The sequence below is a fragment of the Rhinopithecus bieti genome, unplaced genomic scaffold (genome assembly GCF_001698545.2).
Source record: "Rhinopithecus bieti isolate Rb0 unplaced genomic scaffold, ASM169854v2 scaffold_24390, whole genome shotgun sequence".
In the NCBI taxonomy this organism is placed as follows: Eukaryota; Metazoa; Chordata; class Mammalia; order Primates; family Cercopithecidae; genus Rhinopithecus; species Rhinopithecus bieti.
The window spans coordinates 811588-835298 of NW_016811706.1; the positions used below are offsets into that span (position 1 = coordinate 811588).

General features: G+C 51.3%; 1 protein-coding gene across 2 annotated transcripts; it reads right to left on the reverse strand.

Annotated features, from left to right (window-relative positions):
- Positions 1 to 8182: 8182 nt before the first annotated feature.
- On the reverse strand, positions 8183 to 23706 carry DNAJC22 (DnaJ heat shock protein family (Hsp40) member C22). Of its 2 annotated transcripts, XM_017894822.1 has the most exons (6): positions 23349 to 23706; positions 12695 to 12782; positions 12533 to 12602; positions 11984 to 12442; positions 10378 to 11324; positions 8183 to 8775 (listed from the first exon to the last, which is right to left on the reverse strand). In XM_017894822.1, exons 5-6 carry the CDS (start codon positions 11215 to 11217, stop codon positions 8590 to 8592), a joined length of 1026 nt encoding a protein of 341 aa, XP_017750311.1. In that variant the 5' UTR covers positions 11218 to 11324; positions 11984 to 12442; positions 12533 to 12602; positions 12695 to 12782; positions 23349 to 23706; the 3' UTR covers positions 8183 to 8589. The 2 variants fall into 2 exon arrangements, with proteins under 2 accessions (XP_017750311.1, XP_017750312.1); XM_017894823.1 differs by lacking the exon at positions 12695 to 12782.
- Between the last annotated feature and the right edge of the window lie 5 nt (positions 23707 to 23711).

The window sequence follows — 23711 nt, forward strand, 5'->3', positions numbered from 1 at the left end:
AAAAAAAAAAAAAAAAAAAAAAAAAAAAAAAAAAAGATATAATGGTGTGTTATTTAAAAATAAAGTAAATGTAATGATAATGTATGCTTCAACATATTTGAATCTATTTTATTTTATTTTATTTTTTTTATTTATTTATTTTTTTTTTTTTGAGACAGAGTCTCACTCTGTCGCCCAGGCTGGAGTGCAGTGGCGCGATCTTAGCTCACTGCAAGTTCCGCCTCCTGGGTTCATGCCATTCTCCTGCCTCAGCCTGCCGAGTAGCTGGGACTACAGGTGCCCACTACCACGCCCGGCTAATTTTTTGTATTTTTAGTAGAGACAGGGTTTCACAGTGTAAGCCCGGATGGTCTCGATCTCCTGACCTTGTGATCTGCCTGCCTCGGCCTCCCAAAGTGCTGGGATTACAGGCGTGAGCCACCGCACCCAGCTTATTTTATTTTATTTTATTTTGAGAGTCTCATTCTGTCACCCAGACTGGAGTGCGGTGGTGCAATCTCAGCTCACTGCAACCTCCTCCGCTTCCCAGGTTCAAACAATACTCCTGCCTCAGCCCCCGAGTAGCTGGGACTGCAGATGCATGCCACTATGCCCGGCTAATTTTTGTATTTTTAGTAGAGACAGGGTTTCACCATGTTGGCCAGGCTGGTCTCAAACTCCTGACCTCATGATCCGCCCGCCTCAGCCACCCAAAGTGCTGGGATTACAGGTGTGAGCCACCATGTCCAGCCCATATTTGAATCTTGGAAACATGTTCAATGAAAGAAGCCAGACACACACAAAGGGCAACATATTGTGTGATGCCATTTAAATAAAATGTCCAGGATAGGCAAATCTAGAGACAGAAAGTAGATCAGGGATTGCAGAGGCTAGGAGCAGGAGAAAACAGAGAGTGATTGCTAATGAGTATGGAGTTTCTTTTTGGGGTGGTAAAACATTCTGGAATTAAATAGTGGTAATGATTATACAACCTTGTGAATCTATCAGAAACCACTGAATTGTACACTTTTAAAGTGTGAAGTTTATGCTATACGAATTATTATCTCAATTAAATATATATAATAACAGTATTTGTGGTAATATTTTAAAAGCTTATTGAATCACAAGCATTTTTATATTTTACTGTAAAGACATCATTATTATCAGGGAGGGGGGAAAAGTACAAAATTATGTCCCGGATATGATTCAACCATGTAAAATGATGTACATTTATGAACAAGTACTAGAAGTGAACGTGAATAATTGAAAACAAACAATGTGATGCCCGTGAATTCTTGGAGGGTGGGATAGTCATTACATTGTTCCTTAAGCAATTAAATATTTTATTTTCTTCCCAAAACAATGTCCACAAGGGGGCAGACAGAAGATGACGAATCAAACCATTTAATACAAGCCTCAGCTGAAAAGCTAAGAACTACAGAACACAGGTTGAAAGCAAGCTTAAGGTCATCTAGGCTGGGGTCAGTGGCTCATGCCTGTAATCCCAACACTTTGGGAGGCCAAGGTGAGAGGATCGCTTGAGACCAGGAGGTCAAGGCTGCAGTGAGCTATGACTGTGCCACTGCACACCAGCCTGTTCAACAAAGTAGATTCTGTCTCAAAAAAAAAAAAGAAAAAGAAAATCATCTAAGTCATCTAAGTCCATCTCCCTCACCTGATGAGAAAGAAACAGAGGTCCTAGGGGAAAAGTGGCTCACCCAAAGTCACCAGTATGGTCAGTGCAAGAGGCAGAAGTAGAGCTCCATCTCTTCACCCCTTCATCCTTACTCACTCGGCTATGGTGCCTCCTCCTTAAACAAGATGATGGTAAATGTGGCAAATGGAAGATTTACAGGGATGGGAGATGAAGGGCAGATTCTCATCAAGAAATGGTTTTCGTTTTTTGTTTTGTTCTTTGTAGTAAGAGATGGCAGGTCCAGAAAGACATTATAAGGAAGCAAATTTAGGAAACAATTTAGGGAACAATTAAGGATGTATGCTTCTAACCCTCTAAAAGATGAGACAAGTAGGAGATTTACAATTCAAGCAAAACCCAAAATGGTCATCTCTGAGGCAAGCTGTTCCCAAGATTCTGTACTGTATAGTTGCTTGGGATACAGGCCTTCTCAATTCCCTTCCAACTCTTCAAAGTATCTATGATTTTTTGATTTGTGCAAATGGGAGAATACAAAATCACTGGATTTCATTAAATCAACTAAGGTAGAAAATAAAGAAGACTCACTTGTTAATGTCTTAGATTTCCTATTATTTTACTAAATTTCCTTCTTCTTTTAAGACTGTATTTTGGGTTTTGTTTTAATTTCATTTACTTGTTTTTATTTTATTTGTTTATTTATTTATTTGAAACTGTGTCTCACTCTGTTGCCCAGGCTGGAGTGCAGGGGCACAGTCACAACTTACTCATGATTGACCTTCGGGGCTCAAGCAATCCTCTCACCTCAGCCTCTTGAAGAGTAGTAGCCACCACACCAGGCCTACTATTTTTTTTTTTTTTTTAAATCACAGCGCCCTTTTTTTTTTTTTTCTTTTTTTTTTTTTTTTTTTTTTTTTTTTTGAGACAGAGTCTCACTCTGTAGCCCAGGCTGGAGTGCAGTGGCACAATCTTGGCTCACTGTAACCTCCGCACCCTGGGTTCAAGCGATTCTCCCCACTCAGCCTCCAGAGTATCTGGGACTACAGGCGTGCGCCACCATGCCTGGCTCATTTTTGTATTTTTTGTACTTTTTATTTTTTGAAATGGAGTCTCACTCTGTCACCCAGGCTGATGTGCAGTGGCGCGGTCTCAGCTTACTGCAACCCCCACCTCCTGGGTTCAAGTGATTCTTTTGCCTCAGCCTCCTGAGTAGCTGGCATTACAGGCCTGTGCCACCACGCCCAGCTAATTTTTTGTATATTTAGTAGAGACAGGGTTTCACCATGTTGGCCAGGCTGGTCTCAAACTCCTGACTTCAGTTGATCCACCACCTCAGCCTCCCAGAGTGCTGAGATTACAGGTGTGAGCCACCGCACCCGGCCACAGCAACCCTTTTAAAGTAGATACTTGGCTCATACCTGTAATCCCAGCATTTTGGGAGGCCAAACAGGAGGGTAGGTTGAAATTAGGAGTTAGAGACCAGGCTGGGCAACATGGCAAGACTCCATCTCTACAAAAAAAAAAAAAAAAAAAAAACCAGGTATGGTGGTGCCTGTCTGTAGTCCCAGCTACTTGAGAGGTTGAGGCAGGAGGATCACTTAGGCCCAGGAGTTCCAGGCTACAATGAGCTGTGATCATCTCACTAAACTCCAGCCTGGGCAACAGAGCAAGACCCTGTCTCAATAAATAAATAAATGAAAAAAAAAAGTTTTTTTTTTTTTTTTTTTTTTGAAACAGAGTCTCGCCCTGCCACTCAGGCTGGAGTGCAGTGGCGTGATCTCAGCTAACTACCTCGTCTCTGCCTCCCGGGTTCAAGTGATTCTCCTGCCTCAGCCTCCCAAGTACTTGGGATTACAGGCATGTACCACCACACCTGGCTGATTTTTGTATTTTTGGTAGAGATGGGTTTTCACCATGTTGGCCAGGCTGGTCTCCAACTCCTTACCCCAGGTGATCCGCCCGCCTCAGCCTCCCAAAATGCTGGGATTACAGGCATGAGCCACCGTGCCTAGCCAAAAAAATGTTTTAAATAAAGTAGATACTATTATCTCAATTTTAAAGGAAACTAAGATTCTAAGAGGCTGAAGAAATAAAAAATACGACAACTAGAAAATAATGCAACCTGATTCAAATCCTACTGTTGATTCTTCTGACTCTAAAACTCATGCTCAAAGATGAAAGACAAGTCATAGGTGAGGGAAAAATGTCTACAACGCATATTACAAAGGTTTAAGGTTTCTAACATGCAAGGATTCCACCAAACTAGATTTGAGAGAGACAAATAGGAACACAATTTTAAAATAAATAGAGAATATGATGAAGCAATTCACTGAAGAGAAAATTCAAATGCCCAATAAAAATTTGAAGAGGGCTGGGTACGGTGGCTCATGCCTGTAATCCCAGCACTTTGGGAGGTCAAGGCAGGCGGATCATGAGGTCAGGAGATCGAGACCATCCTGGCTAACATGGTGAAACCCCGTCTCTACTAAAAATACCAAAAATTAGCCGGGAGTGGTGGCGGGCGCCTGTAGTCCCAGCTACTCAGGAGGCTGAGGCAGGCTCCGGGAGGTGGAGCTTGCAGTGAGCCGAGACCGCGCCACTGCACTCCAGCCTGGGTGACAGAGCGACATTCTGTCTCAAAAAAAATAATAATGATTTGAAGAGATGCTGAACTTCATTAGGAGTCAGGGAAATGCAAATTAAAGTAATTAGATACTATTTCTCACAATCATCTTGACAAAAGTTTAAAAGAGTGGTAACATTCCAAGCCAGTTACAAAGAAAATGCCAGTTTCTTGCACTCGGTGAAAGCCTAAATTGTTAAAACGTTTTTCAGAAGAAATCTGACACAATATCAACCAAATACATTTGTTTGAGGCAGGGTCTTGCTGTGTTGCCCAGGATGGAGTGCAGTGATATCATCACAGCTCATTGTAGCTTCAACCTCCCAGGATCAAGCAATCTTCACACCTCAACCTCCCAACTAGCTGGGACTACTGGCACATGCCACCACTCCTAGCTAATTTTGTGTTTGTTTGTTTTGCTTTTTTAGCAGAGATGAGGTCTCGCTAGGTTGCCCAAGCTGGTCTTGAACTCCTGAGCTCAATCTATCCTCCCAGCTCAGCCTCACAAAGTGCTGGGATGCCAGGCCTGAGCCACCATGCCTGGCCCAATATGATATCAATCAAAATTGTAAAAAACATGTCTTTTTTTGAGATGGAGTCTCGCTCTGTCACCCAGGCTGGAGTGCAGTGGCGTGATCTTGGCTCACTGCAAGCTCCATCTTCTGGGTTCGTGGCATTCTCCTGCCTCAGCCTTCCGATTAGCTGGGACTGCAGGTGCCCATCACCACGCCAGGCTAATTTTTTTTGTATTTTTAGTAGAGATGAGGTTTCACCATGTTAGCCAGGATGGTCTCGATCTCCTGACCTTGTGATCCACCCATCTCAGCCTCCCAAAGTGCCGGGATTACAGGTGTGAGCCATCATGCCCAGCCAAAAATCATGTCTTCTATTTGACCCTACTTATCACTTATTGGGATATAGCTTCAACAAAAAACAAAAAGCATCAGTACATATATTCAAAGATATTTATTGTAGCCTTGCTCATGCTGGAAAAATAAGAACTGCTTACCAGCAGTTCCCATTTGAGTAAATTAAAATATACCCATATTTTGTAAAAAAAAAAAAAAAAAAATAATAAAATTTGAGAACAGTGGCGGGTGTGGTGGCTCATGCCTGTAATCCCAGCACTTTGAGAGGCCAAGGTGGGCGGATCATGAGGTCAAGAGATTGAGACCATCCTGGCCAACATGGTGAAACCCTGTCTCTAGTAAAAATACAAAAAGTAGCTGGGCGTGGTGGCGCGCGCCTGTAGTCCCAGCTACTAGGGAGGCTGAAGCGAGAAAATTGCTTGAACCCAGGAGGTGGAGATTGCAGTGAGCTGAGATTGCACCACTGCACTCCAGCCTAGCAACAGAGTGAGATTGTCTCAAAAAATAATAATAATAAAAATTTGAGAACAGTAAAATAATTTTCCATATCAAGTAAAGACCCTAATCACTCCTTGGTCTCTTTTTCCTTAAGATTATTTTGAATATATTTATATTTTATAGAAGTAGTGCTACATGTCATGTTTTTTGTTTGTTTTTTGTAGAGACAGAGTCTTGCTCTGTTGCCCAGTCTGGAGTGCAGTGGCGCCATCTTGGCTCACTGCAATCTCCGCCTCTTGGGTTCAAGCAATTCTCCTGCATCAGCCTCTGAAGTAGCTGGGACTAGAGGCCCACGCTGCCGTGCCCGGCTAATTTCTTTTGTATTTTGGTAGAGACGAGAGTTCGAGACCAGCCTGGTCAACATGGTGAAACCACATCTCTACTAAAAATACAAAAATTAGCCAGGCATGGTGGCGGGCACCTGTAATGCCCGCTACTGAAGAGGCTAACGCAAGAGAATTGCTTGAAACCAGGAGGCAGAGGTTGCAGTGAGCCAAGACCCAGCCTGGGTGATAGAGCAAGACTCCATCTCAAAAAAAAAAAAAAAAAAAGAGAGAGAGAGAGTGAGAGAGAGAGAATAGTCGCCAACGTAATTCCACTATTATTTATTTATTTATTTTTGTGTTTTTGAGACAGGCTGTCACTGTGTCACTCAGGCTGGAGTGCAATGGCACAATCTCGGCTCATTGCACCCTCCACCTTTTGAGTTCAAGTGATCCTCCCAATCTCAGCCTCCTTAGCTGGGACTACAGGTGCACCCCACCACACTCCAGCCTGGGCGACAGAGCGAGACTCCGTCTCAAAAAAAAAAAAAAATTATATATATTACTCAGATTTAACATCCAGAAAGAAGAAAAAAATGTAAAGAATGCACACACACAAAGACAGCAAGAAAGCTGCAGCAAAGGCACATAATTTAAAATCATGTTCCTGGTTTCCAATCTTCCTCTGCAAAGTGAGATACCCTGGGCCCTTTCTTTCACACCTGGCTAGTTATCTAGAATTGAATAAGGCCTCCTTGAGATGCTCCAGCTGCTGGTTCTCTAGGGTTCCCCAAAGTCCCCAAAGGGACATACAACATATAAAATCATGAATCTTTCTGAGTCCCCATAAAACAATGTTATCTGTCCCTCATCCAGTGTCCCAATACACTATTTATAGCTCTTATGACATTTAGTTCAAAACACTGAACAACGGCTTTGATATCTGTGTACCTGTGTCATTATCTCCCATCAGATTGTATGCTTCTAGGAGTAGGGTATGGGGCCCAGAATCAGACCTCAAATAATGGGAAGACCTGAGAAGTCAGCCAGTCTAACCACCTACGTAAAGTCTGAGGGCTCTCCAAAAATCCTCCTCTAAGCAGAGGAGGAAGAACTACCCCCCATTCCACAGTAGTTTGTTCCTTCTTGGAGAAAGTGTAGCTGCTAGAAAGTTCTCCCATAAATGGAATGAAAATATTTTTCTCAAATTTTGAAATGTAACCCTAGTCTCACCCCATCTATAGAAAAGATCAAATACCTCTTATCACAGGACAGCTTATGAATACTAGAATCTTCATATTTTTCCTTCAATCTCTTGACATAGTACTTTACACATTTATTTATTTATTTATTCATTTATTTATTTAATTTTTGAGACAGAATCTTGCTCTGCTGCCCAGGCTGGAGTACAATGCAGTGGCTCAATCTCAGCTCACTGCAACCTCCACCTCCCAGGCTCAAGTGATTTTCCTGACCCAGCCTCCCAACTAGCTGGGGCTACAGGCGTGCGCCACCATGCCTGGCTAAGTTTTGTATTTTTAGTAGAGATGGGGTTTTTCACCACGTCGGTTGACCAGGCTGGTCTTGAACTCCTGACCTCACATGATCCTCCCACCTCAGCTTCCCAAAGTGTTGGGATTACAGGCATGAGCCACCATGCCCTGCTGTTTTACACATTTAAAAAATAGTTAAGGCCGGGCGCGGTGGCTCAAGCCTGTAATCCCAGCACTTTGGGAGGCCGAGATGGGCGGATCACAAGGTCAGGAGATCGAGACCATCCTGGCTAACACGGTGAAACCCCGTCTCTACTAAAAAATACAAAAAACTAGCCGGGCAAGGTGGCAGGCGCCTGTAGTCCCAGCTACTCGGGAGGCTGAGGCAGGAGAATGGCATGAACCCAGGAGGCGGAGCTTGCAGTGAGCTGAGATCCGGCCACTGCACTCCAGCCTGGGTGACAGAGCGAGACTCCGTCTCAAAAAAAAAAAAAAGTTAAATAACCTTCCTCCATCACACATCAATATATCATGGGTGGGATAAGGTGGTGTGTTCTCTAAAAGATATATTTTTTTCTAATTAATTTTTTATTGATATATAATAGTTGTCCATACTCTAAAAGATGTTTGACTGTTTTATAATATGCCTTTCACTCTCTGGTTTTAAGAAAAATTGTCAAGAATGCAATAGCCAAGAATTCAGAAATTCAGAATATAAACACATTCTTCTACCACAACCTTTTCTCACCCCATTAAGGTTTTCTCGTGTCCCCTGCAAGCAGTTTCTTTTTCTTTTTCTTTTCTTTTTTTTTGAGACAGAGTTTCACTCTTGTTGCCCAGGCTGGAGTGCAGTGTCATGATCTTGGCTCACCGCAACCTCTGCCTCTCAGGTTCAGGCGATTCTCCTGCCTCAGCCTCCCAAGTAGCTGGGACTAGACACGCCTGCTACCACGCCTGGCTAATTTTTTGTAGTTTTAGTAGAGACGAGGTTTCATTATGTTGGCCAGGCTGCTGGTCTCGAACTCCTGACCTTGTGAGCTGCCTGCCTCGGCCTCCCAAAGTGCTGGAATTACAGGCGTGAGCCACCACGCCTGGCCCCTGCAAGCAGTTTCTTTAACCTTGTTGGGATGCCATTCCTGGGCAAAGCTAGATTTGGGACAAGTTTTCCAGCTCTGATAGGAAGAGTCAATCCTCAGGGGGAAGTTTCTTTTCACCTCCAGGATCCCCTGGGCTTCCTGGGTTGACTCAGGACTTCATACGCAGCCTGGATCTCCAGGAAGTGCCTCTGTGCCTCCTCTGTCTGGTCCAGGTTGTGGTCTGGGTGCCAGACCTTCACTAGTTCCCGGTAACTACGATGTATTTCTTCATTTGTTGCCCCTTCTGAGAGGCCCAAAACCTTATGGAAACAGAAGATGACAAATCAGAATCCCCCAAGTTGTTAGGGTACCTGGGCCTCTCCTTGCACCTTTGCTAAATCAGGCTATCATATCTCTAGAATTGGCTTCTACTTGCCCGTGGGAAAGGTCCAGCAGCTCAGGTTAGAATTCCAGCCTTAGAGAGTAATAATAAAAGAAAAAAATTCTTGTAGAAAAAAGAATGCCAGCCTTTTGAAACATAGACAAGCTCTAGATCTCATGGCAAGGGCCATTAATCACAACTATCCATTGTCCAACCTGAAACTTCATATCCCTGGCAAGATCTCTTCCCCACAAAAGACATAAATGTATATATGTCCACCAAAGGCATGTACAAGAAAGCTCATAGCAACTTTATTTATAATAGCCCCAAACCAGAAACAACCCAAATGTTCATTAACAATAGAGTGAGTAAATAAACTATGGTATAATCATACAATAGGATACTACACAACAGTGAAAACAAACAATTTACAATTGCAAGTAACAAGAGGAATAATGGCCGGGTGTGGTGGCTCATGTCTGTAATCCTAGCACTTTGGGAGGCCAAGGCCAGCAGAGAACCTGAGGTCGGTCGGGAGTTCGAGACCAGCCTGACCAACATGGAGAAACCCTGTCTCTACTAAAAATATATAATTAGCTGGGCGTCATGGCCCATGCCTGTAATCCCAGCTACTCAGTAGGCTGAGGCAGGAGAATCACCAGGAGGCGGAGGTTGCAGTGAGCCAAGATGGTGCCATTGCACTCCAGCCTAGGCAACAAGAGCATAACTCTATCTCAAAAAGAAAAGAAAAAAAGAAATCAAGAGGAATAAATCTCATAAACATGATGTTGAATGAAAGAAGAAAGATGCCAAATACAAAAGAACACATAATGGATGGTTCCGCTTTTTTGGAGCTCAAGAATGAGCAAAACTGGACCAGTCATGGTGGCTCAAGCCTGCAATCCCAATACTTTGGGAGGCTGAGGCGGGCGGATCACGAGGTCAGGAGATCGAGACCATCCTGGTTAACATAGTGAAACCCTGTCTCTACTAAAAATATGAAAAATTAGCCAGGCGTGGTGGCACGTGCCTATAGTCCCAGCTACTTGGGAGGCTGAGGCAGGAGAATGGCGTGAACCTGGGAGGCAGAGCTTGCAGTGAGCCCAGATGGCGCCACTGCACTCCAGCCTGCGCGACAGAGCAAGACTCTACCTTAAAAAAATAAAAAAGAAGAAGAATGAGCAAAACTAATGTATGGTGACTAAAGTCAGAATAGAGATAACCTCTGAAGGTGGGAGTATAGGCCGAGAAGGGGAATAAAAGAACCTTCTTAGTGCTGGAAATGTTCCATCCCTTGATCTGAATGGAGTATACATGAAATTAGTGCACTGTATATGTTGTACCTAAATAAAAAGTAAATAATATACACATATATTTTTCCTACTCTACTATTACAGCCTCGGTAACCTTTGCCCATTGCAAACAGATATCCAAAGAAGCCAGAACATCCTTCCGGCACCTGGCCAACAGACGTAAGTACAGTGCTTCCACTTGAGGGCCACCAGAGCCACCAGACAGGACTGAGGGAAGAAAGCCTTACCTGGTAAGCCAGCTGACGCTTCTCATCCTGAAAACTGTGAACAAATTCATAGAGCTTCTCCCACTCCTGGAAGTAGCTGCTGTTGAAGCCAGTATCTCCCATCAGTAGCCTCCAGATCCGGTAAGGCAGAAGGAGGACAAACTCCATGAGGCGGCCAAGAAGGGGGAAGAAGCTGAACCAATTCAAGAAGGAGCCAAGGGTTTCTGCCACATAGCTGAGGGTGGCAGCTGTGTTGCAGAGGGCACTGTATGCCAGTGGGCCTGTGAAAGCAAGGTAAGCCAAGCCCAGCCGGTAGAGCCGCACACTGAGCGGCTCTGGCACCACCAAAGCTTTGTAGCGGCGATGCTTCTGAGCTGTAATGCTGGCGGCCACACTAATGGGCAGTATGGCTATGGGGCGGCCATAGAATATAGGTGAAGTGAGAAATGCTGCCCCCAGAGTGTTCTTAAAGTCTGAGGTCTGATTGCCAACAGCAGCCACCAGCAAGACCCCTAAGCCAACTGCCAGTGGGAGGGCCACAATATAGAAGTTGACCATGGACGAAAGGCTAATCAGTGCCACAAGGCCAAAATAGATGCCAACTATCACCTGGGCAGCAAAGCGAATGGGACTCAGAGGGGGTGTCACCCCTCTGGGGCTCTGCCTCTGCCCCTGGGCTCTGTTGGCCTGAGCTACAAAGCTTGGGAGCTTCCAGAACTCACAGAGCCAGCCCAGCCCACCTCCCCCCAGGGTCAGCATCCAGAGCAGGGCGTGGCTGTCCCTTCCCAGGTACAGGTGGTGAAGCCCAGCAGGGCCCCCCACAGCCCAGAGGGCATAGGTCACCAGGAGCCCCTTGGCCATCCTCTAGGGCAAAGGTCTCAGAACAAGTCCGCTTACTCGCAGCACAGAAGTCTTGGAGTCTTCTGTGAGAATCATGGCCGTCATGGCCCCAGAGTTATCCTTAGACCCTAAGAGATGGGAAAAAGCAGAGTCATAAGATGATGTCCAAGCTCCAACACAGCAACCATTTCTCTTTCCAATAAAAGTCGAGTCCAGATCTGCCTGAGTCCCCAGTGCTATTTATCTCATATCCCTTGTCCTAGCACCTCAGTCCCATTCTTTACAACCACAGTGACTCCAGATTTAGAGGAGAAAGCTGTTTAAATTTCAGACCTCCCCTCAGACAAATGACCCCAAATGACTCATGGGGGGATGTGTGGAGGGGCAGAGCTGCATTGGATGCCTTTCCAAAGTTCCCACACATTTTGAAAGCCTGCGCCTTACCCACGACTTAATTCCAACTGTGGCTGCCCTCCCACACCTGGCCCAGGCTTTACCCCTCTCCTGCCTTCCTAACTCTCCAGGCCACGAGATTTTCCCACAGGTCAAACTTGAAAGGGGTCCTGAATTCCCTCTATTAAAATATCCTGGAAAACTACGTTTGACCTAGACCTTTGCACCCCACGACTCAGCCACCTCTTTCGGAGGCCGGCTTGAAAAGTCACTCCACAGCAGCTAGACGAATCCTCACACTATCAAACCAGACGTCAAGCGTGCCTGCCAGTGTCCCCTCTATCTGGAGCGACCACCAGTCAGCACCCGCTAGTCCCAAATTAAGTGGCCGTACCTGGGTGCTCCGCTCCCAGACCGAGTCAGACCAGTCATTTCCTTTGACCACAGAGTGAAAATGACATGTCTCGCCCGGCTCCCACTTCCATCCAAATGGACTTTGTCTTTTGTGTCTGTTGTGTCACGGAAGTCCGGCCACCCCAGGCCAGGCTCCTCCTCAGGGCCCTCCCCGGGCCCCTCGGGATCACATTCCCGCCTGGGACTCCTCCCGCCAGCCCTCGAGGGGAGGGTGCAAGGCTCTGCAGACGCCTGCAGCTCCAGCAGAATCAGCGCCCAGCCCAGGCCCAGCGCCTCGCGCACCACGGCACCATCGCCGCCAGGTGGCGCTGCCGCCGACGGAAGGGCGGGTCCGGGCGGTCCCCAGACTCACCTTGTGCGGGTGCCGAGTCACAGCAGCACAGGACTGCCCCTATGGAGGGGCTGCCTGGCAGGAGCAAGGACGCTCCTATCTGTAGTGCTAAAAGAGGACAAACTCCTGTAAATGCAAGAATATGTCCTAGATTACCTCTTCCCACCCCCACAAATAGAAAGGTGACTCCTCCCTCACCTCAAGCTGCACACTCCTCTTTTCACGCTCCGTTGACCTTCAAGACTGGATGGTTCCACCTCCAATTCCCCTAAGGCAGAGACATCCACGGACAGGCTGCAGGGAGGGACCCCCAACCCAAGCTGTCCTCAACCCCCCACAGGGCTTGCCTCACGGGCCCACCTCCGAGCCTTCCAGTTAGTGGCTCTGCTCCTGCACCTGAGCCTGAGATCTGAGGAGCCTCCCAATCCAGGCCTGCTCGTCCCGCGGGCTATGGACCAGAGGGAGAAACGGGAGCAGAAGGTTGGAGGGCGAGGCCGCAGCCCTTAGGCTCGGGGTAGTCTGCCTTCCTGTGCCTCTGCGCTGCCATGGAGCTGCAGTGCAAGACGCCTTCATTTCAACGTCCCAGGATCCTACCCCGGGTTCTACTCCGTGACCTTGGCTAAGTCATGCAGCTTCTTGGGCCTCAATTTCCTTCTCTGGAAATCTCGTGGATCTCCAAGGTCCCCCAGTCTGGACTTGCGAGGGCTTCGGGGTGACGGTCGGCCTCGCGGGTGTCACCTCCCTGCAGTAGGCAGCACGCTTCCCTCCAAACGCCCTCAGCCCTCATCTCGGCCTGGAGAGGAAATGCTGCTCTCTATATGACCTCTTAGGTCTCACTGAGGGACCTAGGCTGGGAGGGGCCCCAAAGCGACGCCTCAGACTGCTGGGGGCGGGGGCGGACAGGGGCGCTGAATAATGAATGAGACTTAATTGGGCCCGCACTGCGCGACGGCGCGCTAAGCTTTGCAAACAGCGCGGGCGGCGGCGGCCGCCTCTGGACAAACAATCTCCCGGCTCAGGTGGTGGGGCAGCGGCGGCAGCCACACAAGGGAGAGGGAAGAGGCTGGCCGCTGGGGCACCCCGGGCCGCAGCGCGCCACCAGCTTTACGGCCCGAGGAACCCAGGAATGCGGTGCTGCGCTGGCGGCCCAGAGAGTGGGGATCGGGAAGGGGCTCAGGGTTCGATCTCAGGAAGCGAGAAGTGGGGAGGGAGAGAAGCGGACTGTGCGGGGAGAGCCAGGGGCCCAAGGGCAATGTAAGCACGAGGAAAAGCTGAAGAAACGAGTGGAGGGCGGAGGAGAAGGGAGAAGTGAGCGAGGAAAAGCGCACCGGGGAGGGGCGACGGGGTAGGGGGAGCGGGAGAAGAGCTGTTACCGGGAGGAAAGGGAAGAGCGATGGAGGAACAAGCAAAGGAAGGCGCGAGGAGCCGGGAGAAGAGGAATTGGAGAAGAGACAAGGAGAGGAATGGGAGGTGACCGGAATAAGAACGAGGGGGCGGCAGGGCGGGGGGAGGCGCCCCTTCCTCCGCCTCGCCCCGCAGCGCTCCCGCCCTAGTGCTCTCTCCAGCAGCCCGCACTCACTTTGTCACAATTACGAGGCCGTCACTCCGCCCGGATTGTTTTCCCCAAATTGTTGTTCTATAAACTGGTGCAGAGTGGGAGGTGGGGGGATCTGACAAGCTGCAGCGAGAGGAAAGTGTCTGAGCTGTGGTGGGGGGCGCGGTGGTGCATTTACCCGCAAACGGGCCCCACGTGGGGGGAGGATCCAGAAACCCATGCAGGAATTCTGGTTGCTGCCCCAGCCTCGTCGCTGATCCCGCTTTTAACCTTTTTGGCTATTCTCAGCATCTGTTGCCTTGGTTTCCCCAGCAGAGCGCGACAAGGATCGGAGGTTGGGGTGGTGTAGGCCCTTGTGGGTGGGGTCCAAACTTTCCTGCCTGCCCCATTATGTCTTGTTCTTAACTACCCAGGTCTCCCCCGAGGGGGCTGGGGTGGTCTATCCCAGCCCAGCTGTTCCCAGAGCGATCTCGAGTGCCTTCTTCCCCCGTGAGTGAGGCTTCTGCCCTCACCCGGTCTGAGCCATCTCCTACGCGGCCTGTGCCCTCCGACCCCCTGCCCTGCGCCGCTCGGTGTCCCAGACTCTCAATTCGGCGAACATATGTTGCGCGCCCACTGAGTGCCAGCGCTAAGCCAGCCTCAACCCGCCGCTTCTCCCCCGCCACCCGCCCCTTCCCGGCCGGCCCGGCCTGTCGGTTCCGTGACAGCAGCCGCCGAAGCCCCGGCCCCGCGGGAGCGGCCGGAGAGGAGCCGCCGCATGGCTGGCTCCGACACTGGCCTCCCCGGCGGCTCCAGGGGCAGCGAAGGGTGGCGGCCGCTGAAGCGAGACTGGAGCTGGCCGGGGGAGTTGGCAGGGCTGAGCGCGGGAGGGGGAGGCCCTGGGAGGGCTTCTCTCTGGTTATCTAAGGCCCGTCGTTCTCATTCCTTCGCCCTCGGGTCCCGCCCGGGTCCCGACCCCTCCTGGCTTCACCAGTCTGGGACGTGGTAGGCTCCCCACACCCCCTCCTCCAGCCCGGGTGATTTACACGCGGGCTCCGCGCAGCGGCCGCTTCCCAATCAGGAATATCGACCCCGGGCGGGGCCCCCGGGCCGCATCGATCCCTTTAAGGCTCGGGATTTAAAATGTCAAATTTGCCTTTTCCAGGCGGGCGGAGGGGCGGGGCCAGGAGGAGGGAGGTTGGGAGGAAGGAGGGACAGCAGGGCATCGACCAGGCGTCTGTGCCCAGAATGTGAAGTGACCCGCGTGTGCCCGAGTCCTGACACGGTGTGACCATCCTTGGGTTAGCAATCACCTCTGGATGGGGGCAGGAAGAAAGCCCTCCTCCTCCTACTCCAATCTCCGTGGGGTATTCTGCTGGGCTGGTGTATTCTTAAAGAGAAGAGCCCCAAGAGGAACAAAGAGAGAGCCCCCGAAAATGTATGAAGACAAATTTGGAAGATTCCTAAATGTGGAAATATGCAGACACAAAGGAGGGTACAAAGGCTGGGCACCGTGGCTCACGCCTGTAATCCCAGTACTTTGGGAGGCTGAGGTGGGTGAATCACTTGAGGTCAAGAGTTTGAGACCAGCCTGGTCAACATGGAGAAACCCTAGCTCTACTAAAAATACAAAATAAATAAATAAATAAATAAATAAATAAATAAAGCAAGCCAGGCAGAGCCTGTAGTCCCAGGTATTCAGGAGGCTGAGGCAGGAGTATCTCTTGAATCCAGGAGAGGAGATTGCAGTGAGCCAAGATGGAGCCACTGCACTCCAGCCTGGGAGACAGAGCCAGACCCTGAGAAGAAGAAGAAGGAGGAGGAGGAAGAGGAGGAGGAGGAGGAGGAGGAAAAAGAGTACAGAGATAAAGATACAGAAGCTCCAGGAGATACCCTAGCCCCAAGGAACAACAAGGGAAACGGAAGGGGTCTCGCTGAACAAAACAGGGGGCCAGAGATCCAGAGTCAGCCCAGTTCTCTGCTCTGTAGACCCAGGAGGTTCAAGGCTGGGGAGGAGGCCAGGTTTAACTTCTTGGTGTTTTTGAGAATGAAGATTGAGAGTGGAGACCAAGCAAAACTGAAGAGAGTTATTAGGGAGAGGAATTAGAGTGCAGTTAGCATTATCCTCCCAAGGCATAAACTAGTAACTAACTTGGACTTGAGACCCAAAAGATTAGGATCTCAGAGGCTGCTAGTACAGGCTCCAAAGAGGTAGGCTGCCTTGGCGGTCTGAAGGTCAGCCCCTCTCTTCCTGAGCATCACACAGGCATCTGTTCAACATCTACCAACTCCTCTCTGGCCACCACACCAGCCTAAGGAGGCCACATGGGTTGGAGATCACATTTTACATTGGAGACCTCGTGTATGTGTATGTGTGGGGGTATGGGCTAGACAACTCTGGCAGTAATCACTTTGTTCCCCAGGGCACATCAACTAGATGTCCAAACTTTGGCAAAAAAAAAAAAAAATCAATCCACTACTTTCAAGACCCTCGGGGTAGGGATGTTAGTGGTGAAGGTACTGGAAGGGAGCAGCTGTCCTGACCAGCACTCTCACAGTTAACATCTAGCACCACCCCCACCCCCCACTCCAGCAGCACACCTCAGTTGTCACCGTCACTGTGCGCACTGCCATTTCCTCCAAAACTGGAGACAGAGCTGACAGCCAGCTGGGGGGTAGTGGGGAGATGGACATACAGGGGGTGGACACACAGAGAGGGGTGGTACATCCTCAGATGGGAATCTCACACCTCTACTGGCAAAATCATACTGACACATACCTGGCACTGACACACACAGTCACTGACCCCCACTTGCGATCCACACTCATCAATCCCTGTCATACACACCATCTCTGAGTGCACAAGTCACGCACAGTTTCTCAGAGGTCAGGCCGAAGCGCCTAGTCTTGAGACCTGCCTAATACCTTTCCTTGACATCTCAGACCTTAAATCACCTAACCCCAGAAGAGGGCTTAGGTCCCCGCCCTTGCTTCCCAGCCAGGGACAACTCCAATAACTGGGAGGCCGAGCTCAAGGAAATCAAGTCCCAGGGTCAAGGCGAAGGACCAGGAGCAGATGGAGCAGTGGGACTGTTAAACGCTTCCCTTAGCCCCCTCCTGCTACTGGCCTGTTTCCCGGCACGTCCATTCGCAGCCCGCCCGACCCGCCACCCGCCTGTCAGTCGAGTAATGAATGCGCGCTCCGGGCCCCGGGCCCCCCTGGAGTCGTTCATCACTGCCAGCACCGCCCACCTCTCTGCCTCCCGCCAGGAGGGCTAAGCGGCCGGGGCTGTGAGAGCCCCTCACCCCCAATCTCGACCACTAATTGTCAGATTGAGATGTTGATTTGTCAGCTGGGAGCTAGCGCCAAAGAATCTGCAGTAAAACCTGGACTCCTTGAACTCCCTCTAGGCTCCCCTCGGGTTCGCCAGGACTTGGAGCCTCTTTTGAGTGGATGAGGATTGGTTGGATTTCTCTGAACAGAGCGGGCATAGAAGCGCAGTGTCCTTCAAAGCCGGTAGGAGGCGCGCCAAGCTAGAAACCCTTGGTTTCCCTAGGAGGGGTCGTCCTGGGCCTGGTACCATCTGTACCTGCCTGACCTCTAAGACTTGGTCCCCAGCTTCCCAGCAGGGGGCGCCCTGGACCTAGGGCCTCTGGTCTCCGCAGCTTTTGTTCCCTCTTCCCCACTGGGAGGCCCCAAGCCGCTAGCCTCAGTTTCCCTTCGGGGAGCGCCCGGGGCCATAATCCCCCTCCCTTCGGCAAACGCCTCAGTCGCAGTCCTCCACTGCTCCTCAGGAGGCGCCCTGCCGCAGGTCCGCCCTCGCCCTGCCCTGGGCGCCTAGGCTGCAGCCGCACCCCGCCCTCTCCGGGGCCTGGCCCAGGAGCTCCCCGGGCGGCCGGCTGAGTGACGGGCGGCCGGTGATTATGCTGAAGGGGGAGCGGGGTGCGCCGCGGGCGGCAGCGCTGACCCTTCACATTTCCGATCCGCCGGGACCCTCATCCATCCGAAGCTGCTCTTTGTCTGGCCGCCTAATTGCCGGCGGACAGGATGGATGGCGGGACCGACAGCCGCGGAATCCCTAATAAAGGCCGCGGCCGCCGGGGAGGGAGTGCAGGAGGGAGGGGGAGCAAGAGGGAAGGAATGGAAGAAGATAGGAGGAAGCACCGGGCAGCGGTCTCCGGCTCCGAGGCGCTGCGCGCGGCGCTCACTAAAGTCCAGCTCGCCTGGGGTGCTAGTTCGGGGTCCAGGTCCGGGTGCGGTGGGTTGGGGCTCGTTAAGTATCCTACTCGTCAGAGAAAAGCTGGGGACCCCAAGCAGAAAGAGCATCCTAGGGCCTTCCTCGCTTAGCCAAGCCCTCGAGACTTGGAGCTTAGCACTACCTCCTGGTCTCTGGGCTCTCGTCAGCCTGCGCCCCATCAGCTTCCCACACCCCACCCGCCTCCTTTCATCTGTGGGTCTCCCAGAGCCGGAGTCAATATCCCAGCGGAGAAATGAGGGGTCTGACAGCTCTCTGTGCAGCCGATCCCCACATTTCATTAACTGAAGGCTGGAGCTGGCAAGCGGTGGAGGCAGCGGGGAGCACAAAGGGAGGTGGAGGAGGCAAAGGCTAGGAGCAGCACCTGGCCAGGGGTGGAGGGCTGCCAAAGTCAGTCAGCAACAGCTCTGGCCTGACAGACACCTTAGAAGCAGTCTTTACCAACTCTCTGGGAAGCCAGGAGCTTGTCTTCAGCCCTGTGGACCCTGGTGCCACACTTTGACCTTAAGGTTGCACTGAGTTTTGGTGCCAGAGGCACTGGCTGATGAGTGGGAGCCCTGGGCCTGGCCCTGCACTCACTCTCTGCCTGATGGCAGAGGCAGGCGGGTAGTCTCTGCAAGGAGTCAAACCATGAGTAGGTTCTTGGGCTGGGACGGTTTTCCCAGCTGCAGTTGGAGAAGAGCCGGCTTCAGGTTTCCCTTTTGTCCCTTAAGCAAATTTTCCTTGACTCGCTTTGTTTTCCTTTGCCTCCCTTTTCTCGGCCCTCTTCCTCCATCTGGAGAGTTGTTCTCTGAAACTAACTTTGGCCATCCTTTGGCCAACAGTTGAGCACCTGTTGGGCGTCAGGTTTAACAGTGTCAGGATGGGGGTTGGGGTATACACGGAGCCAAGACCCAACCCTGTTGGCCTCACATACAAAAGTCTCCCAGAAGCCATTCAAATCTCACTGCCCGCTCCTGGCCTGCCTCTCTCACTCTTCCACTGCCTTGGGTGCCATTTGTCTCCTCTAGGGAAATGAGAAGAAAGCCAGGAGGTCATAACTCTAATTCCAGGACTATCCCTTACAGGGTGAAAATGGACAAGTCATTTCCCCTTTCTGGGCCCCAGTTTTTTTACCTGTAAAATGGGGACAATAGAGCTAACTCTAAGGGGTGCTGTGAGGATGCAATGAGATGTTGTATGTTAAAGCCCTAAAATACAATAAGGACTCAATAATGTTTCCCTTTCCATGCCTCCCCTGTCCTCTCACGTGGATTCCTTTCTCTTCATACTAGAGGACTGCTGTCAGGCAACCCAGGCTGCTTCCAGATCCATGTGAGCTTCAATGTGGGAGCTGAAAGCCAGAGTGTGGGAATGAGTAGGGAGAACCACACTGTGACTGGCCCTGAAGGGGAGGAGGGAGAGAGTGCAAGAAAAAAAAAAAGTGTTTCCTTAGATCTTGGTAAAATGTCAGGCGGAAGGGAGGTTTCTCTTCTCTTACTGATGAGGAAACTGAGGCTCGTTCAAGTGATGGAGGCATATCACTCTGCTGGGGCCTTCCCTCCCAAGGGCCCTCTATTGCTCACCTCTTCACCCTCTTTCTTCCCTTGAGGGGGTCTGGGTCAGTGACAAGAAGTGTGAGAGAAGGAACAAAAAGAGAAAACTTTCAAGGAGCCAGGACCTTTCCACTAGACTTCATAAAATTTTAACATGAAAACTTCCGCAGAGTAGAAGGCACATATCACATGCAAATCATATGCTAATCACATGCTAATCCAAAGTCTGGTTCTCAGAACTCTGACACACAACTAGCTATAGCCCTGGGGGGAATTCTGGGGAGCCCCCTGGGTACCGGACAGGTGAGGGAGGCATTCCATTTAGGGTCAGTTTCTGGAGTTAAAATTCATTTTATGATCGAAGAGGAGTCAAGTATATAAATAGGGGTTAGGGTCAAGGTTAATGCAGAGTCAAGGACAGACTGGTCTATCTGAAGGCTGCATTAACCTTTAAATGGGGGAGCCTAGGACACTGTTAAAGGCTTCCTCTCCTCTCCCCTCCTCCTGCCAACTCGGCCTCCCACTTCCACTGCCTCTTTTTTGTCCTGCAGCACACCCTTCTGTACCTGCTTCCCATTCCCAATCATACCACCTCCCTGGGGCTTCCCAGTTTGGCTGCAGGAGGAGCTCTGGGTAAATTGTCCCAGACCCGGGCCTGGGCCCCAGCATTCCCTCCAGCCCAGACACTTGGCTTCTGGCCCCAGATGCGCAGGCTGGCCTTGGCCCCACCCAGGTCCCTTCTTGGCAGAATGTGGCAGCTGCACGGGAAGCAATAAGGACCTGGTGAGCTGGCAGCTTCATTCCAGAGTGTGGGGAAAGAGCAACAGAACATGAATAAATTCATGGAGCTGGCCCCTCAGCTCCCCCTGAGCCAAGCCTGCGCCCGAACCACACAGATCCGCTGCCGCCTGCAGCCCTGCTAGTCACCACAGCTCACACCCTGGGCTGGGGATGGGAGGAGAGGGGAAGCTCTAGAGAGAAGAGGACTGGGACCTGAAAGGGGCAGAGGTGAGGGACTTAAAAAGGGGGCCTTGGTGAGTAGAATGGGTGGAGTGGGGAGTGCCGCTGGGCAGGGGGGGCCTCTGGTAAGTGGAGGGAGGGCAAAGGGAGGGAGAGGAGTGGCAGGACCTGGGGTGGGTGGGGCCTGAGGATCAGGCAGGGGAGGCTGGTGTGAGCCTGGGTCTGCTCTCTGATCCATCCATCATCCAGCCTGGGGGAGCAGATCCAGAATTAGACATGCAGAGGGCTGACACGGCCCTCAGCCCCCCGAGGAAGACAAATGGCGACAAAGACCTTGAATAAAATTTGTATTTATGGTTGGAGCAGGAGACCCCTCCCCCACTGACTGCCAATCCTTTCTCTCCCACTCCTTGCAGATGTGTAGGGGCCTTCCCCAACCCCCAACACAGGCCCAGCCTCAGGAACCTCTCTCTCCCAGCATCATTATGAGGCAGGGGGTCAGGAAGGAGTACAGAAAACAAGAGAGGAGGAAATCACTCTCCATCCAATAATCATGCCCTGGTGTGCCCTGTGCCCTCCATCTTACACAATGTATTCCCATACATGACAGTCCTGGCTTATCCTGGTCTCTAAGAGGCCTTTGCAGCTACTCACCTGCAGGGTCTCCAAATGCCCCCACTTTTTACCAGTCCTAGAGCCTGTTTTCCTAGCCTCTGGGGTCCTTGTGAGCAAGACATTTTCCCCAGAGGGCCCGGGCCCTAAGAAAGGATGCAGTCAATAGCTTCTTCTCTGGACTCTGATCTAGTAATGCCTGTGTCTAGCAATGTCTTAGCCGCTCTGAAAGCCAGATACAGTCCCCTCTTACAGGAGGCTCCCTAGCACCTAATCTCCATTTTACTTACATTAATTTGCATGACCAACTTCGACTCCCACCCCAAATACCCATTATGTGGGATCCAACTTCTCTGGGTTTCATCTAACAACAAACTCTTGAAGGAGGAAGGGGCAGAGACTCCTGGGACTGGATAAGTCTGGGACCAGGGCGGGGGTGGCATTGGGCTGAGCTGAGCAGGGCAAATGAGAAAACCGCTGTCTTCTGACTTCCTCTCTCTCCCGTAGATTCCTTCACTCTCAGTTCCAAGGTAGGAAAAATGGCATTTGTGGGCTCCAAATTTAGGGACTAAGAGGAAGACAAATACAAATACCTCCCTTCAAACAGCCCTCACGTATACATACACAAAGACAACACACAATCCACAGTCGCACTCACCCAGGGACACACAGGGCCAGGATCCCATGGCCACCTCCACACTTTGGAGCACACTGTCACAACGCACAGGCCCAGAGCCTAGCACTGCTGGCAGAGCCGCCCTGCCCCCGCGTCTTCCCCACAGTTGATGTGTCACATTGGAGTCCAAACACGGACCTGGGTGTCTCTCTGCAGCGCGCCATTTACATTTCTCTCTCGATCTGTCAACCTGTCCCGGCTCTGTCTCTCTTCCTCTGTTTCTGTCTCTCCCTCTCCCCCTCTGGGGCTGTCAGTCCGTCTCTTTTCGAAGCTTTGTCTCTGTCTCTGCATCTCTATCTAGCTTTCCTGCTCTTTGATTTCTCTGTCGCTCCTTCTCTGCTTTCTTGTCGGTTTCCTGCTTGCTCCTCCGGGCTGGTCTGTTCTCTTATTTTCTCTTTCTCTTTCTCTCTCTCTCTCTCTCTCTCTGTCTCTCTTTCTCTCTCCACACACACACACACACACACACACACACACACACGCACACATTCCACCCCGCGCCCCAATACTGAGGGGTGGGGGTGTGGGGTTGGCTAGAGATTTGCCTTTTCCAGTTCAGGCCAACTAGTATCAGTTGAACCCTTTACCATGTTATTCGGTCACGGGGGCTGAGGGGCGTGGGGTGGCGAATTTCTATCTTTTCTAGTCCTTGTTATTTTGTTTTCCGTTTGTTTGTGAGGTCCCTCCCCCTCATTTTAGCTCGGGAATCTACTATGCGTGTTTGTATCGTGACCCCTCTTTATCCCGTCGCTGTTTTGGGTTTCCTCTGGGCTCTGAGAACGCCAAACTCCGGGTAAAGGGTGAAAGTAAAGATAGAGTGGGGCCGCGAGACCCTGAAGAACCCGCTCAGAGCCGGGAAGGAACATAGGGGCGGTGTGGGGGTGGAGGGGAGGCGGGGAGGACTTGGAGNTCTAGTCCTTGTTATTTTGTTTTCCGTTTGTTTGTGAGGTCCCTCCCCCTCATTTTAGCTCGGGAATCTACTATGCGTGTTTGTATCGTGACCCCTCTTTATCCCGTCGCTGTTTTGGGTTTCCTCTGGGCTCTGAGAACGCCAAACTCCGGGTAAAGGGTGAAAGTAAAGATAGAGTGGGGGCCGCGAGACCCTGAAGAACCCGCTCAGAGCCGGGAAGGAACATAGGGGCGGTGTGGGGTGGAGGGGAGGCGGGGAGGACTTGGAGCGGGGCGGCTGCCTGCCCCGCCCCGCGCTTCCCACTCTGGGCACCAGGGGTCGCTCCGCCTCTGGCCGCTTATAGTGGCTCCCGCCGCGCGGCGCCTCACACCACCCGCATCGCCGACCGGGAGGGAGGGGAGGAAGGTTAGGGACGCGGAGACCGACCGCGCTCGCAGGACAGAGGCGCGGGCCAGGGCTCTAGCAGGGGCTGGGGCCGCGGCAGGGGTAGCAAGGTGAGTCGGTGCTTGCCAAGAGGCAGAGCGCAAAACCTACCAGGAGATCGCGCCCCGTGAGCAGCACCCACAGCTCAGACCCCGGGACGTCCGGAGCGCGGGGAGTAGTCCCCGCTCCAGCCAGGAGCGGTCTATCTGAGCAGCCTGGGACCCAGGCAGCGCGCCATCCCTGAGAAAGCAGCGGTCTGGAGAGCAGGCATCTCAGATCTGTAAGAAACCAGCCGTCCGAGAAGCCGCGGATCTCAGGTGCCCAGGATCGTTAGGACTGAACGGGAGGGTACTAGAGGACCACGGGCTCTGGACCGTTAGGAGCTGCCCCTGACGTAACCCACGAGGGGCCTCCCCTTGACGGACGGCTTGGGGAGCGGCACCGCCGCGGCGGGGACCCGTAGAGGCAGGGTAA

What these genes read in the sequence shown, in the direction of transcription:
- DNAJC22 (XM_017894823.1), bottom strand. Translation starts at nt 11,217, where the DNA reads ATGGCCAAGGGGCTCCTGGTGACCTATGCCCTCTGGGCTGTGGGGGGC. An exon ending in AGCGTCAGCTGGCTTACCAG is followed by an intron (nt 8,776 to 10,377) that starts GTAAGGCTTTCT and finishes TGTTTCCATAAG; the next exon opens with GTTTTGGGCCTCTCAGAAGG.